This window comes from Morone saxatilis, unplaced genomic scaffold (assembly GCF_004916995.1).
Source record: "Morone saxatilis isolate NCDOM2014 unplaced genomic scaffold, NCSU_SB_2.0 Contig5, whole genome shotgun sequence".
In the NCBI taxonomy this organism is placed as follows: domain Eukaryota; kingdom Metazoa; phylum Chordata; class Actinopteri; family Moronidae; genus Morone; species Morone saxatilis.
The window spans coordinates 16,343,442-16,359,732 of NW_023340095.1; the positions used below are offsets into that span (position 1 = coordinate 16,343,442).

Genomic DNA, 16,291 nt, shown 5'->3' on the forward strand with positions numbered 1-16,291 from the left:
AGGGCAACTTATATCAGTGCGCCCACTACTGTATAGATGTCTACTATGGACACAGACTGAACACACACCACCACTACTCCTGTAAGTCAGAAATAAACATGGGCTGGGTAGAGGAGAAGGTTAGGGGGAGAAATATGTGAGAGTAGAAGAAAAAAGGAGGGAATAACAGTGCACTGAGGAAGCTAGGCTGTGGAGAGATGGAGTGGCATTATATTGAAAAAGGCAAGAGATTGAGTGTGTTTTTGTGTTTGTATATGTCTGTCAGTTCAACCTGCAGCCAAGTTTCAAAAATAAAATACAGTTAAAGCAGACCCCTAGCATGAACAGTATAATAATGACCCCCCTTTGTCTGGGACCTGAACACAAAAGAACCTTTTTTACATGTCTAACCAGAGCAGATGGCACTGGTGTATTGTGCAGGGTGTGTGTGTGTGCATGTGTGTATGTATGTGTGGCGAACGGGGGTGGAGGGGGCAGGTGTTGGATTGAATGTGTAGATGTATATCAAACAGAAAAAAGCACAGAGACACAGCAGCTCCATTTGTCTGCCAGGATGTCTTTGTCTCTACATGATAAACATCTAGTCCAAACACACCTTGGCCCTTACAAATGAGCAACAGCAGCATGCTGTGTAAAGTAGACACAAAGTAGCAACAGTCCACTCGTGTCCGTTGGAGGAGTCACTGACATCTTTTATTGTTATATTGCTTTCCCCTCCTGGATGTGAGTACTGTTTAAATAATATTGCCAAGAATACTGTCACTCTGTGGATAGGATGAGAGATGAAGACTGATGATGAAGTAGTGAGAAAGAGACTGATGGAGCTGGGAAACATGGGACAACATGTAGCACTTCAGAGGTGTCCCATTTACTAGAGAGAGAATAGAGACACAGAACCACTGGAAATCAGTGGAGAGACAAATATCCTCCAAGGAGGGGATACTTAAAACAAAAGGATGAAAGCAATAAAGGAACAGCAACATGGAGTTTGATAAAAGAAGAAATGAGATATAATAACAGCAGGGGCCAGAGAGAGAGAGGAGTTGGCGAGTGAGGAGAAAAACACACTATATTTCTGCAAAGACATCCTCCTCTTTACATTTGACTTGTCCTATGGGGTGGCTGTGGCCTGAATGTGTCAAATGATCAATGCTATCACAGCCAGATTCCTACTAAAACTACCTTATGTAATACATTGTTCAATAAAGTGTGTGTCTCCCTTGATTTTTACCTGAGCACCCTCAGCGAATCTCATTCTGAGCCCACCTACTGCACAAGCCTTGTACATCCTAATCAGCCAAGCAGACCATAATAGGTTCAGCAGCTGCCTCGCGACGAAATCTGTTTGGCTAAGTTCCACCGAGAGGCAAGGAGATTATGCGGAGTCAGGAGAATCACTGCACACTGTTGGGACAGGAGGGACTACACACAAAATGCTGTGATGCTTCTCTCAACTCACCCCACGGCTAAACAGACACAGCAGATATCCTTTACAGTAAACATGCTAAATGATGGCCCGCAAACAACTGTGAAAACTGAAGACATGCAAGCATACAATGCACGCACACAACAATAACACGTTAAAACCGTTCTGCCTGGAGATGAAACAAACAGCGTTACCTCATTAGCTCGGTGTCAAACTGTATCAGTAAATAGACTGCAGTGTTTTCACTGATTCACCAGATTATCACTTTAAGCGTGGACAGCTTGCCATCGGAGCTTGAATGAAAACAAATAATGCATAAATATATCACATTTGCATCTAATTCTATGCAGCTATATCTTTTTCTGACATTAAACATTGTCATTGTCTTGCCCTCTCTCTCTCTCTTTCTCACCAGGTTGTTTCCAGCTATGTAATGTCTTTCGTCAGAACATGGAGATAGACCAGTGTCTGCTGGAGTCTCTCCCCTTTGGCCAGCGCCAGCGGCTGGTCAGGAGGATGCGCTGTGACCAAATAAGGGCGTACTACGAGAGGGAAAAGAGCCTTCAGCGCCAGCAAGGTGGTATCAAGGTTCGAGTTCCGCCCGCCCACCGCAAGAAGCACCATGTCCGCTTCGGCCTCGCCGATGTCCTTCAGGATGCCATCATTCGCCATGACGACAAAGAAGGTGTGTATGTGGGTGCACGTATGAGGGTGTGTGTCATGGCAGTAGTGTGTGTGAATGTGTACACGGTAAACTTACGAGGGAGAGGACTGGCTACTAGATTTGCAGTGGCTCACTTATTATATTGACCTATCACACACACACACACACACACACGCCTATACGCACACACACACAGCCGGCCAAAACAGTGCTGCTGTCTGCGATTACACGTTCTGCTGGAAGCTGTCCACTTGACTGAGTGAGAAGAACAGAGTGAAGCTTTTATCCTGATACAAACAGCTCTCAAGGACAAAAATACCTTAGCTAAGAAGATAATATCTGCTGCTGAGAGCAAACAGTAATTCCACAGAATGGCAGTGACTTTTTGTTGGACTATGTACACCTGCACTGTTCAGTGTCAGCGGCAAGGGGGTTTGAAATATTCTTTAAAGATAAAATGACAACAAAACAAAAAGTAACGTGAGAACATTTGACGCAGATTATTTTCTGTAACGCAACAGTGAATAGCAGCCGGTTCGTAAGATTGATATTACGTCTGTTTGAACCATTCAGCCATTGGTTTCAAACAAATGGGAGCTTGCTAATACTTAATGCACTTTAATGATTTTGTTTTCTATAAATACAGATGACACTGAAGCACTGGAGCATTTAAAAATAATTAAAAAGATTGCTTATTACTCTGGAATGGCTGTTATTTTAACTGCTTTTAGTAAACATCTAGTGTGCATTTCTGTCTGTGAGCTTTTTTCAGGTACACAGTAAATCATGTCTGGCCTCGGTCGAAGCAGGACTGCAGCCTGCCTGGCTCCTGGCAAAGACACATGCAAGTACTCAGGCTGCTCTTTAGATCAGATGGTCAATGAACTCATAAGGTCCAAGAGGTCCTCACACTTTACTGTAAAGTGCATTGAGTTTTCTTTTGTCCAACCTCACCATCTTTCTTTTTGTCTGTGGCAGGCATTTGCCAGTCCTTTACCCAGCTGTCTGGGTGTATCTGTGTCAGTCCTACAAGCAGTCTTTGCAGGTCACTGTGTTAATCTTTGCTCTCTGGCTGCCAATGAGGTTCAGCTGGGGTCTGTGGGAGCAGCTGGTGTGCTATTGCAAACAGCCAGACTGAAACCAGGGTTCCTTGGCTTGGCATGAATCAGATCTGCAACCCCTCGGCCTAATGCTTACCTACCACCCAGCACCACTATGGCGCTGAACTGGTCCCAGGCTACCTTTTGTTTGGCCTCCTGACCTTCTGGTGGTGTTAAAGGCAAGAACTGGACCTGGATCAAAGAAAACAGTAGACCCAACGTGCAGCAGTCCCAGCATGAGGGACAGATTCACTACTAACAGTAACTCTTCTGTTACTCTGTGTTGGCCCGTCTTGCTCTTCTGTCCGTAGTGCAGCGTGTATCTCTTTGATGTAGCACTTGGCTGGGCGGATCAGCACTAGCTCCATTTTGACAATGGTTCTCGAGCTTTCCTCGCTGGTGTTGGTGAGCTGAGTGATAATAGTTTTTGTCACCGTTCCTGCTTGAGTTAACTCTATTCTCCTTTTGTACAGAGTAATAAGATTTGCCCCAGGCTTGGGCTTTTCCCAAAGTAATGTGAGAACATTTCTGGATCGTTCCCCTTACTGCAGAATTACTTTAAGAGATAAGGGATTGTGTAAACATAGTTGTTGCAATGAGAGCCTAGGGGTTTATCTAGTGGATAGGGGTAAAAGAATAAGGGATTTGCATTTGACTCATTGACAATGCCAAGATAACCCAGTCTAGAAAGCAGACTACAACAGAAATATCAAACAGGACATGTGGGGGCTGATTTTCTCTTGTATGTAAGTATTTCATCACATCTGTATCAGATAAGCCTACCAGAAAATGTTTATGCTCTCAGTTTTTTAAGGGATCCACGAGATGAAGGTTGAACTGTGAAATGAGACTGAGAGACTGTGTCGAACTAGAAATTCACGCCTGTTAACTGATAGACAATGAGATCTTTAACATTGCTGTCATGTTGATTGAACCATGTTTCAACTTGATTAGTTTTCAATTTTCAGTGCCGTGTCCCCCAGATGGTGGTGATTAATGAAAAAACTGATTGTAAAGACGTTTTGGTGACTTATCATTGTTTTTAAATTCTTGTGACTCTGCAAAAGAGAAGTAGAAAGATTAGCCAAATAAGAGTCTGAGAGGAAATGGCAAAAGAAACACAGAGACTGACTAGAATGAGAGCTAGACAGAGAGATTAGCTGAACCCTTGTTATATCCTAATTAAAAACTGGGTTTAGTGAGCTGACTTGAGAATTACATTCATAGCTGTTGGATGTTCGTAGAGATATATATGATCAGCAGAAACTCAGTCTGCTGACAAGGCAGCCTGGTAATCAGAGATATCTCACACACAGAGTCACGCAAGGATTTATTTTCTTATCGGTTGTCTTGTACAGGAAACAAGATGAAGGACAATGAGAGAAAGCTGGGTGGAGAAAAGGTAAATGGGTGAAAATGGAAAATTGTAAAGCAAAAGAAATTGAAAGGCAGCAGGAAAGAAGCATCACGTTAGGGAGGATATTGTAGGGTTAGGGTGAAACAAATACCAATAGCACACAGCCCTTAGATAGGAGCTATACTATACCTCATCTCCATTCTCCATTCCCATCTGTCATATGCAAACATATTGCCCTCTTGCATTTTGACATTTGGCGAAATTGCTTTTCCCAAACCAATCTCTTAACTTCATCAAAGCAAGACACAAGTGGAACGGCAGCAGCTGTTGCCCTTGTAGCCATAGAATCAATTTTTATCATGTCTTCCCCTTTCAACAGAATAATGACATTAAAGATGACATTTTATTGTCTGTGGTTCTTACTGAGATGATGATTCCTGGCAAAACACAATGTGAGAAATCAGAATCAGAGTTAATGTAAATCATTTATAAAGAAAGGTGACGTTAAGGTGACTTTTTATTTGAGAAGAAGAGTTTTTCTAAGTCATCTGATGGTAATGAAACTTCAGTTAAGAGTCTAACATTACATAATCCTGGAATTACTAGTGATGCTACCTGTATGTATATATGCATTTACACAGCCTGGATAATCATGAAAGACATTCAGGGTCCCCAAAACAATAAGTCTTTGTTGGTCTCCTGACTTTTTATCTTGACTTATTAACAGTCCTCAGGTCCGACGTCATTTTTTCCCTCACTGGCATTTGAGATCACGTCATCTCATCTCCCACCGACAAATACTCTGCTTTAATAGGCTAGTGCTTTTCCCCTGTGCCTATGTTGGTTGCGTGTCATGTGTGACTGCATGTGTTTATGCGTTAAGAAGTTGACATATCCTGTTCCTTTATTATACATAAGGTACATTTACTGTATGTGTGACTGCACCTACACAAACAGTTGTTTGACTAGTAGCCACCCACCATTATTGATCAGTGTGTATAGATCCATCCTGTACGCACAGCACAGGGACTCACAGACTCCAATCAGTTCTCCATAGTGAGCAGAGGTAACAGTAATAGCTTTTGGTCTTGGTTTTTTTAAAGCACTGCTGTGTGCCAGTGTTATACAATGTTTAGCCATTTGTGTTGACACAGTCCCCACCTTCAGATCAGTGCAGCAAAGCGTCTTAACAACAGAGCAGCCAGTTTTAACAGGCTTTTTTTCCTGTTGGATCTAACTAATAAATACTTCTTAACTCAGTAGAATTCTGCGACAAGGTGGCCTTGCTGCTAATAGTCCTTGTTAGTCCTCAATGCTCAATACTTAAATGATTATAAATAATCAAAATTTCATTTATCGAATTCTAGTGTGTAGATGTGTGATGCAGATTAAGGTGTATATGCTATATGCTGTATATTTCTCTATATTTTGTTATACAGTATGTTTGTATTATTCTAGACACCTGTTGTAATTGTAAGTGATGTACTGGACGGCACCACAGCTGAAGATGAAAATCAATGTACCACTCATAGTAGTAGTGATGTCCTGTACTGCAGTGGGAACTCCAAGACATTTAGCTGTCTTTTATTTATCAGTCAGCTTGCCATCACCACCTCACATCGATCCAAAACTCAGATGTCCTGTTCAGTGGAGAAAACATGTCGCTGCCAGTCGCTTTCCTAGATGATAAAACACAAACCGGAGAAGTGGAGGAATATGCGAATATGAATTTTAGAGGAATACATTGATATTACTCTGCAACAGAGCATGCTGGGATTATAGGCATGTCAAACACCTGTCATGTTTTTGACAGAACGGGGCCTGCGCCCACAGAGTGCAGAACGATGCCAAGATATCTTTTACTGAAATTCAATTTAAAACCTTATGACTCTCTCTGATACAGCAGGGATCCTTTTAATGTCAACTGCATCATCGAGCAGCATATTGAAACTTTTCACTGGCAGTGTTGTTTATCTGAGCCTCTATTATTAAACCTTTGGTTCACTTGATGATGCATCATTTTTCCTTAAGAGATTTGGCAGTACAGGTTAATATGAGAGGCAGGAAATGATATAAAAAAGTACTTTGCGTGAATTCATTTTCTCACCGATGTCTTTACTGCTGAGCTTGAAGTTGAAATGTTTTCCTCCTATGTTTGAGTATTTCAATTAACATTAAAACCAAGAGGGAAGCAGAGAAGTGTGTAATGGCATCTTTTTCCCAAATACGGTCAGCACAGACAGTGGATTAAAACACATTCACTTATTTTCAATCTCTGGAGTGTTTTCCTTCTTCTTCTTCATCCTAGTTGTTTTGCTGGATTTCCTGAGGAGATTTCACAAGTACTTATTAACAAAAAAAGAGGAAGCGTGTCCAACAATGAGATATCCACTAGGTTACACAACGATTGCTAGTCTGAGAGGAACACTACAGCTACAGTACTACAATACGATGCACATTACACAATATACTACAATACTGGTAATGGTAAAAAGGTGACTCATTCAGTACAAATGGTTTTGTTTTTGGAGGACATAATTAGCATATCATTGTGCAAAAGAATATATATATATATATATATTTTTAAATTTTATTTTATGAGTAATTTTTCTTAATCATGGAGACTATTAACACGGTGGCGTGAGTTAATATTTCTAGAAGGGTTTGTGCTGATGAAATGCTTTGGCCAATGTTATTTTGCATAATGCATAAACACACTAGTGTGTTTGCTGTAAATGCATGGCATTGTTTAAGAGTCTTTTACCACCTGAAATCCATAAAGCCATCTAATTTCTGAACATGTTAGCAGGAGATGCCTGTTCCATCTTACAGAACTCATCATACAACAATCTGCATTTAGAGTTAAACATTATTGGAAAACTGTACAGTACCTTTTTTTCATCAGGATCGAAACGAAGAACAAATGTCAAAGCTCATTTCAGAAACATGGGGCAGCGAGGTGAGACAGTGCCTCTGGTGACTATGACTGTGTGATAAGGACCAAAGAGGCAGAAGCACTTAAAATGGTGGGGGATTTGAACAGAATCTCATATGGGGCTGCCAAGGAATGATGCTGTACATGGAGAAAATATGTCTGGTGTCTACATGAAGAAAATTGGCAATACTGCTGTAAGTAGCACATTATGGAGGATGCATTACAGGGATTTGATCCAATGCATGGAATATCACAGTCCAATAAGATAAGGAATAGCCAAAGAATCAAAAGGAGAGTTTGAAGAAAAGTACTTTTAATCTTTTTAATCTCTAAAAGCATATCTAAATGCCCTTTTCAGGAGGAAAGTTTTAGGAGAAGTGCTAATGTTTTTTTTTAAAACGTCAAGTGTACTTGTAATTTTCTGTGTAGGCAAGAGATCCTGAAGAGCTCTATTCAGGTCTTACATAAACACAACGACAGGTTAAGGACAGAAACTCTGTCAGTCTGAATTACAGCACAGATTTCGAGGCGAGCAGGTCTGAGAAGACTAATTAACTTTTTGTGCATGCTTTTAGCTGTACTTTCTGACACGTGTTGATCAATCTGACCTTATTTGGGCTTTCCTCTTATTGTCTTGTGCTAATCTGAACGTACTACCACTACTAATAAATAGGTATATTGGGAGACCTTTCAGTGTTGCTACTGTAATGTATGTGTACAGGTGATCAAACTGACCTTCTGTAGGCCTCCCTCTCGTCCTCTCTTCCCCCCTCTCTCTCTCTTCCACTCTGTTCCTATCTGGTTGCCATGGAAACTCCAAATATGTCTTGAACAGCTGTTTTTTTCGATTTTCCACAAAATGACAGCCGACTTTGCTTCGTGCCCACTCTTTATTTCCCAATCAGAAGTGTCCTGATAGAGGGGTAACACACACACACACACACTCCACCAACTGACATGTAAAGATTTAATATAGTCAGAAAATTACTGTTGTTGCTGTGGGACAAGCATATACGTAGCTGTTCTACTGAATGATCAGTATTATATGATATGTTCTTGGGTAATGTTTAGGGCTGCACGATATGGGAAAAAAAAATCATATTACAATATAATTTAGGATTAATGGGAATGATACGTTGTAGGGTCTGTACCAAACAAAACATTTTTTCTGACATCTGGAGAACAAGATTTGTAGGCCAGGGCATCTCTGCACCACTACAGTAAATTATTATAATGCTGTTTGTCACATGTTTGACCATTATCAAATAATTGCAGCTTCTGCAATTTGGAAATTGCACTTGACCAATTTTCGATATTATTTTGATTAACTGTGCAGCCCTGGTAATGTTACTTTTTCTAGTTTACCACTGAATAAAATAAAACTACTTTATGATTTTAAATATAGAAATGCCACTGCAGCCTATTCTTGCTTTATAGTATTTATCAGCACAACTGGATTTCATCAGAACGCCACCTGGTCTCCCTCTCACACCTTGTGTGCTGTTATTGGGTGGGGGATACACAACCACTGCTCAAATGTTGTTGCTCCGAAACTTCCCAAACACAATAAGCTACACACTTCTAGTGGGTCATAAGTAATGATTGAGAGGGATTCTTTTTGCAGTCTATACATTATTTTTAAGGCAAATCCTACTCACTCTGCCGTGAAGCCAATCAGATTGGTGTTCATTGCCAGCTGTTTTGAGCTTTAACACAGGAAAGTCATTTTTATCCATTCTAATATTGGCTTGACATATGGTTTTCTCCAGATAGACACAGTGGATATGTGGGCTTCACACACAGACTAGAACTGTGGTTGGTGTTGACCAATCTGTCAATTGTACAACAGTACTATTGATTCGTAATGGCTGTATTAATAGACAAACACTTTGATTTTTTTCTTTAACTGCCTAAGGGTCAATATGTACCTCTTGACCTTTGACCTCTCTTTAGGCACATTCAATAATGTGCCATAAAACTCTGGTAACTCTGCTCTAACAGATACTGTCCTGAGCACTGACACTCTCCAAGCATGATGTATTTTTGATCATAAGCAGCCCTGGGATCTGCTGTTTGATAGACAGGGAAGCAAGAGCATTATCTATTCCCTTGTAACGACTTTAGCTCTTAATGAGCATTAATTGGTGGTTTACAGTCTTGAGCCCCAACAGTATGTTGAAGAGATGGAAGATAATTGTGCTGATTGACTCTATGGTTGTTTCTCATCAACCATTTAAAGCCCATTAAGCAGTAAAGGCCACGTGAAGAGTGAAAATGTCTGTGTACAGTATGTGTTTTGTATGTGTGTCTCTGAAATGATTAGTCAACTGACATCAAATGTGCTGACGACAGTATTGATAACTGATAAATATGTAAGTTATTTCTCAAATAAAAATACCAAACATTTGCTGGTTACAGCTTCTTATATGTGACACTATGATGCAACAAACACAAGTATATAACTGTATAATATAGTGTGTAGCTATGGGGGTTTGGAAATGCATGCACGGATATTCAGATTAGCACAAGATAATTAACCTGCATGTACTGTTTTACAACATGCTTTCTGTATGTGTATGGGGCTGTGTGTACGTTGGATGATGTTATTTAAGCATGCCTCTCTATATAATGACCCTTTTAAGTGAAATGACCTCATGGGGGTCATAAACAGGGTTCTTTAGTTGGAATTATCACCACTGTAATTACCATGGTAACTGTCCTCAGAGTGTCCCTATTGGTTTAAAGACTATCGTGTAGTAGTAGCTGTAGCTGTAGCAGCAGTAGTAGTAGAAGTAGTAGTAGTGTGATTGCGTGACAGTGGTAGCTGTTCTGCTGGTATAAAGTCTTCCAGGGTCAAGTCAGTGTCCATCTACTGCTGTCAGTATCGGTGAAATCACGTATGTCCAAACCACAGCCCTTGCCCTCTCTTGTTTGTCCATCCTGTTCTATTTATCGGTCACACACTCCAGTACTCTCTCACTCCCATCTCTCTCGCTCTCATGTTGAATAAAAGATGATCCGTGGTATAGTAAAATCACTGTGACCTTGTTTGACTACTACTGTCTGCTCATTTGTTTATGGCTGACTGCGTGAACTTGTTTGCAGTGGTTTGTGTTTACTTATGTGGATCTGTGTCAGTGTGTGAGTGAGGCTCTGTGGCACACACACACACACTGATGTGTCAAGGACAGTCAGAGGACACTTGACACATATTGGGTTTAATAGCGAGTGGCAGAGATCTGTGTGTGTTGTATGTGTCTTCTGCACATGCCCTAAGCGCCCTGTCTGTCTTCACATACAGCAAGTGTTAACGTGTGGATGTTGTGTTGTGTTGCAGTGCTGCGTCTCCTGAAGGATGGAGCAGACCCCAATACTCCCATTTCTTCTGGGGGATCCTTACTACACTTGGTAAGATATATGTATATATAAATATATACATATATATGCACACATAGTTTTTTGACTCTTATCTTATACTGGCCCTGCATGCAGCCCTTCAGTTCATCCTCTGTATGAAACCAGCCGTCTCTTTTAGTTATGTTACAAACTGACACCTGGTGTAGATCCTTATATCAGCAGTGCCTACCTACCCGTTTAGTTTTTGTTCTGTTCTGATTTACGTCTGTACTCATGTTTTCAGTCCTCCATTACTGTTGTATGTTATGAGTAATATTATTAAAAACCACAATACATTACACTGGAAATTTTTAATTAAGAAAATGTTGTTGCAAAAATTTCTGGGCTGATTTAAGATGATAATCATTACATTTAAGAAAGTAGCCCTCATGTGTTGATGTGTCAAACAAAATAACTTGAAGGTGTGCATATTATGCTACAATTGACTAAGAAATATCAGGAAGAAATAGGTGTTGTTCTCTGACATAATGGTTTCCCAAAACCTTTCTCCATGCCTTTATCATTAGCTTTTTGCAACTTCCTGTACATAAGTTACCCCTGTGGTAATACAACAACCTAATAATTGCTTCAGAAAATCTACATTTCTGCAAACTGATAATAAGGAAACCTACTGTCCTTGCATTCTGCAGTGTGCTCGTCACGACAATGTATTTGCGGCGGAACTTCTGATTGAGCGAGGCCTGAATGTCAACCTGCAGGACGAAGACCTGTGGACAGCCCTGCATGTAGCATGTGTGTGTGACCATGCAGATGTAGTGCTGCTGCTGCTACTGGTAAGAAACACACATGCAAACATGAACATGCAGCTTATTTTGTGGTAGTGACTATTTTATACAGTGCCAAAAATACACACACACACACAAACACATACATTTTGGCTCTAGTTTTAGTAATTTTCCTGTTGATCCTTGCAATTCCAAGCATGTCAGCTACAAATTAGATTAGTGTTTTGGAATGGGTCAGCATACTAGCTCCATGTTTCGCATTAGCTTTGAACCAGTGGCTGTATTCATGTTAGTCATCCAGAATTTTCTCAGCAAGTGGAGCGTCTTCTGTTGATGAGGGGTTTTGGATTATCAAGGGTCTATAACACGACTTTCCAATCTCTCAAAAACCCAGCTAAAGAATATTTAGAAATTGGGCATTAGCATGATATCAAAGAGAGAGCCTGTTCCGTGGAGGATGTTTCCAGCTCTTGTCGGGTCTGTCTCGTGAAGAGCTGTGGTTGTACTGATTAGGTCCATAACGAGAGATGGGCCAGCTGCAGGGGAGGGCATGCACATCCAGCCCATTCACTCAATGGGCTGGGTCTGTTCGGCTGGTGTTGATTAGACCCGGGGAGGGTTAACTGCAGTCTGGAGCTCAGTGGCATCCGGTACAGCCTGGTTCTGCTGATTGGGCCCGGAGTGATTGCTGACTGTCTTGTGTGTGGGGCAGGAAAGAGATGTTCCTGAGAGGGATGGATATGTTTGAAGATCTGCCAGGCAGAGGGTGTGCAGAGTGGATCTGTCAGCCTGTAGTGACTGTATGACGGTTGGTTCATGTGTATGTTGAGTGTTTGTGTATTTGCATGTGTTTAATGCCCCTCAAGGCAGAGATTCATGCAGGCAGCCTAGTTTGCAGAGTAGGGTGTGATATAGATATGCCACACGCAATTTATGCAATGAGTTATGCTTTCATGATAGGCAATACCATGAAAGAGAGCGAAAGAGAGATTTAATACTGCTCACTGGGGGGCAATAGCTAAATGTCTCCCATTCACTACTAAGACAGAACTTGTTTCCAGTAAATGAGGTCATTCTTACACAGAACTCAGCCATCTTGGAAGAGAACATTGTCTAAGAAAGAAGAACATTAACAACTTAAAGAAAATCTGATTTCAAACATTTGTCCATGTCCTTTGGTGCTAAGTGCTTATTTATTTGACTGTATTTTCTCACATGCCCTTGTGCATCCTTGTGTGACGGTTTGTGACTGTGAGAAGACTAGCCAAGTAAGATTTATCATTTCCAAAGTTGAGCACATTTTCAGTGCTTTTATTTTTCTTTAGGGTAAGATAAACACTTGAGTTTCCTGCTATAATCAGTAGGGAAGACGGTCTGTGAAATGGAAGCCCGAGGCTCTTCCTGTCTAACAGGATAAAGATAGCTTCAGTCAGCCATATTTCCGATAGAGATGCAATATCCCTCTTCTTCTATTCATTCGTTTTGACACCCATCTCCTCCACCACAGACCCTGCCAGTGCCCAGTCATTCTGCTCTGTTCCCAAACTGCTGTCTTATCAGAGCTGTAAGTGGGAGATCTCCCCTCCAAATATAACGGGTTTACATTTTAATGAGAAGTGGAACAGTGGTCTTGAAAGAAGAGCTTGACTGGCAGCTTTATCTTTGATTGGCACAGGAAGGAATAGTGCTGCTAATATGTACTAATCTATTGTGTCCTACTCTTCCACCTCCTTTTCCGTTTCTCCTCCCCTCATCCTCTGCTTCTCTGTCCTTGATTCCCTGTCTCCAGTCCCTCTGCAGAAAAGTGGGGAGGTTTTTGCTGACAGAGATGTTACCAGGCTTGTCTTATGGGGAAAGTAGGGGGGGTTGATGAGAAGTCTGGGTGTATTGTCGCTCTGTGTCCGGATTGGCAGCAATGTAAATTCTCTTATCTCTTGCCTCCAAACAGCAGGAGAGGGAGTAAGCTATTTCTGTATCTTCTCATTCTCAAGCCATTTCCAAAGTCATTCCTAAACCTATTCCCAGCTCCAGCTCTGGTTATTGTTAGTCATGAGAACCTGGTAGGATTAACTGGCAGTTTAGAGTCACATTGGATTGGCTCTAAGCAAATAAAATATGACAAGGTGTGTACTTACACTAATGTTACATTTACAGTGTCAGTGTAATATGCAATGGTGAAAACAGTCTGATGATCAAACGAAACCAGACTGAACTCATTTGATTTCAACACAGTCAAGTGGATACATATACATGTATCAGAATGCCTCAGCAAAGGTTCTTACTTTCCATGTGTTACATCCTGACTGGTCTTCTATACAAACCCATAGCCCAGACGTTACTTATCAAATCTTACTTCTTTTAATGACTCAATTATGTCTTTCTAATCTGTCTGTTCTAATTTCTTATTTCTTATTAAACTCTGGACTGAAAAGTGACTCTGACTGAAGAGATGTGTTAAGTGATTAGAGTTCATTTCAGACTTGCCCTAATTATGCTTCATTGTCTGAGAGAAAGCTTCTACCTTTTGACACAGTGTTGAAAATATGGACTCATGAAGAGCATAAGGATGTGTATGGCTGTCTTAAGCTGTTAACCACCAATGCACTTCAGCCTATTTTTTTTTGGAAAAAGGTCTTCTTTCCTTTTCTTCTCTGTAATATATCTTAGTTCTGTGAGATATTAGCTTTCGGTCTCTAGACGTATGCAGTGGAAGATGTAGAAATCATATGATTGCATTTCTCCATGACAGGTTCTGTTCCAAAATGTTATTTCTCATCTCATAGCTCAAAACCCAGCGGGTTACAGTTGTAGGATTGACCCACTTTCTGTGCTTGTAAATGATGAATTCAAAACTTCTCAACTCTGAGCCTTTTGAAGTCGAACGATTAACAGCAAGCCCCTGGCTACACTGAACTCCACTTCACACCAGTTGAATTTTTTTGGTGGTTTTCTGTTAAAGTAGCCCTGCCTCTTCTAAACATGATAGTGGTTCATCAAGCAATTGTGGTACATTCCTCTGTTCTGTGATCTGCTTTAATTGAAGGTCCAAACCTTCAAGTCTTTTTTTGTAACATATATATCTTTTGTTTAGATGGAACGTTTATGAACTAAGGTATAGAAAATGTGTTGTGGTGATGTGTGGTCCATTTTAGGGTGTTTAACAATACAGTATGTTGCATTATCCTAGCATCAGTATCTGCGGGAAGGTCAATGTGCAACCATACAAAGTACAGAAAAAATGCTTCATGGTGATTTAGAAAAGGAGTCTATGTTAGCAGATCACAGCTGAACAGATGTTGTGTGCAATCAGTTGAGAACAATAATACGGTCATTGCTCGGTTGTAAAACATGCTGCCTCTGGTGCATTTCTTTGCCGCAACTCTTTGATAATCAGGGTTCATTGACACTGGGTTAAATTTTTTAGGAAGAAACAAAAACGTATGGAAATCTAAATGGTACAGTTGGAGTTAAATATGCTGGTATTTTTATGAGAGGAAGTGTTGGGATTATTTTTAACCATCATATACATGAGATGGGAGAGTTAAAGGACTAGTTTGTCAGATTTAGTGGCATCTTGCAGTTAACTTGGAGATTAAAAAACTTAATACCACTCCCCTTCCAAGCAGTGCTGCATACAAAAGTGTATGGTAAGTCTTTGCTTTGTATGATTTCCACTGGGCCGTGACTGTGTCCAGCTCAGCAATGGACAGCTCTGAGAGCTCTACTAGCTGTTATTGATTCTGTGGCAGTCACTGCATATAACAACTTCCATTATGAACCGCACGCAGCATAGACTTAACAGATTTCCATCTCTGGGACATCTGAGGCAGATTCATCATATTGTGGCGGGGAGTGTGTCGGGGGTCAGAAGTCAACTTGTTAACCCCTTGCAGCTTGTGTGGCTGCCAGCCTGCGCCAACTCGTTTATATCTGTCGGCCCTTATCACGTGAGCTCAGACACATGATTAATGTCTCTCGATGAATGGCCCACACATCATGATCATGCTTCCTTCACCATAATCTTTGTGCGGTGGTTTGTGTGCCATTACAGAAACTTCGGGTAAATTATTTCTGTAGTGACAGCTTTCTCTTGTCAACTTGTGTACTACTAAAGGCTCAGGAGGGCAAGTATAGCATTCTCACATTAATTTAGAATATATTTCACAGTACACATTGTTATGTTGTCTTGTGATTGTTTTAAAGACACTTAAAGATAATAACATCTATCTTACAACACTTACAAGACTTATCATTTGCAGGATTACATCCTAGTGTAACACCTCAATTCTCAAAGCACCACATACATTTCAAGGTTTTTCCTGCTGATTTTTTTACAGCTGTGAGTGAAGGTGATGAGAGTGACATCCTGACAGACAGAGCAAGATATATCTGTCTGTCAGCTGATAACTTCATCTAGCCAGACCCCTATTGACTTTTACTGGACCTTGAAGAGAATTGTCTGGGTTAGCACACCCCTTTAGTACCCACTATGCAGTACACACACTCACACACACGTTAGCAGAGGACCCCTGAGTTGAGCTGCCAGGTTTATGGCGAAGTTGATCACTGGCTGGGGGCGAAGCACAAATCTAAGAAATATAGATGGAGCAATCCAAATTTGACATTAAAAGGTACTGTAGGGATGGTGGACTGTGTGTGTGTGTGTG

The 16,291-nt window shown here is 40.9% G+C and overlaps 1 protein-coding gene across 3 annotated transcripts in view; it reads left to right on the forward strand.

Moving 5' to 3' along the window:
- myo16 (myosin XVI) overlaps window positions 1-16,291 on the forward strand; it is an 88,155-nt gene that overhangs the window by 14,803 nt on the left and 57,061 nt on the right. For all 3 annotated transcript variants that reach the window (XR_004797297.1, XM_035676552.1, XM_035676551.1), the window contains exons 2-4: window positions 1,842-2,111; window positions 10,820-10,890; window positions 11,529-11,672. Coding sequence is in view for 2 of the 3 variants with exons in the window: in XM_035676551.1 (XP_035532444.1) it covers window positions 1,842-2,111; window positions 10,820-10,890; window positions 11,529-11,672 (485 nt within the window). In the remaining variant the exon portion in view is untranslated. The remainder of the gene's footprint in view (window positions 1-1,841; window positions 2,112-10,819; window positions 10,891-11,528; window positions 11,673-16,291) is intronic.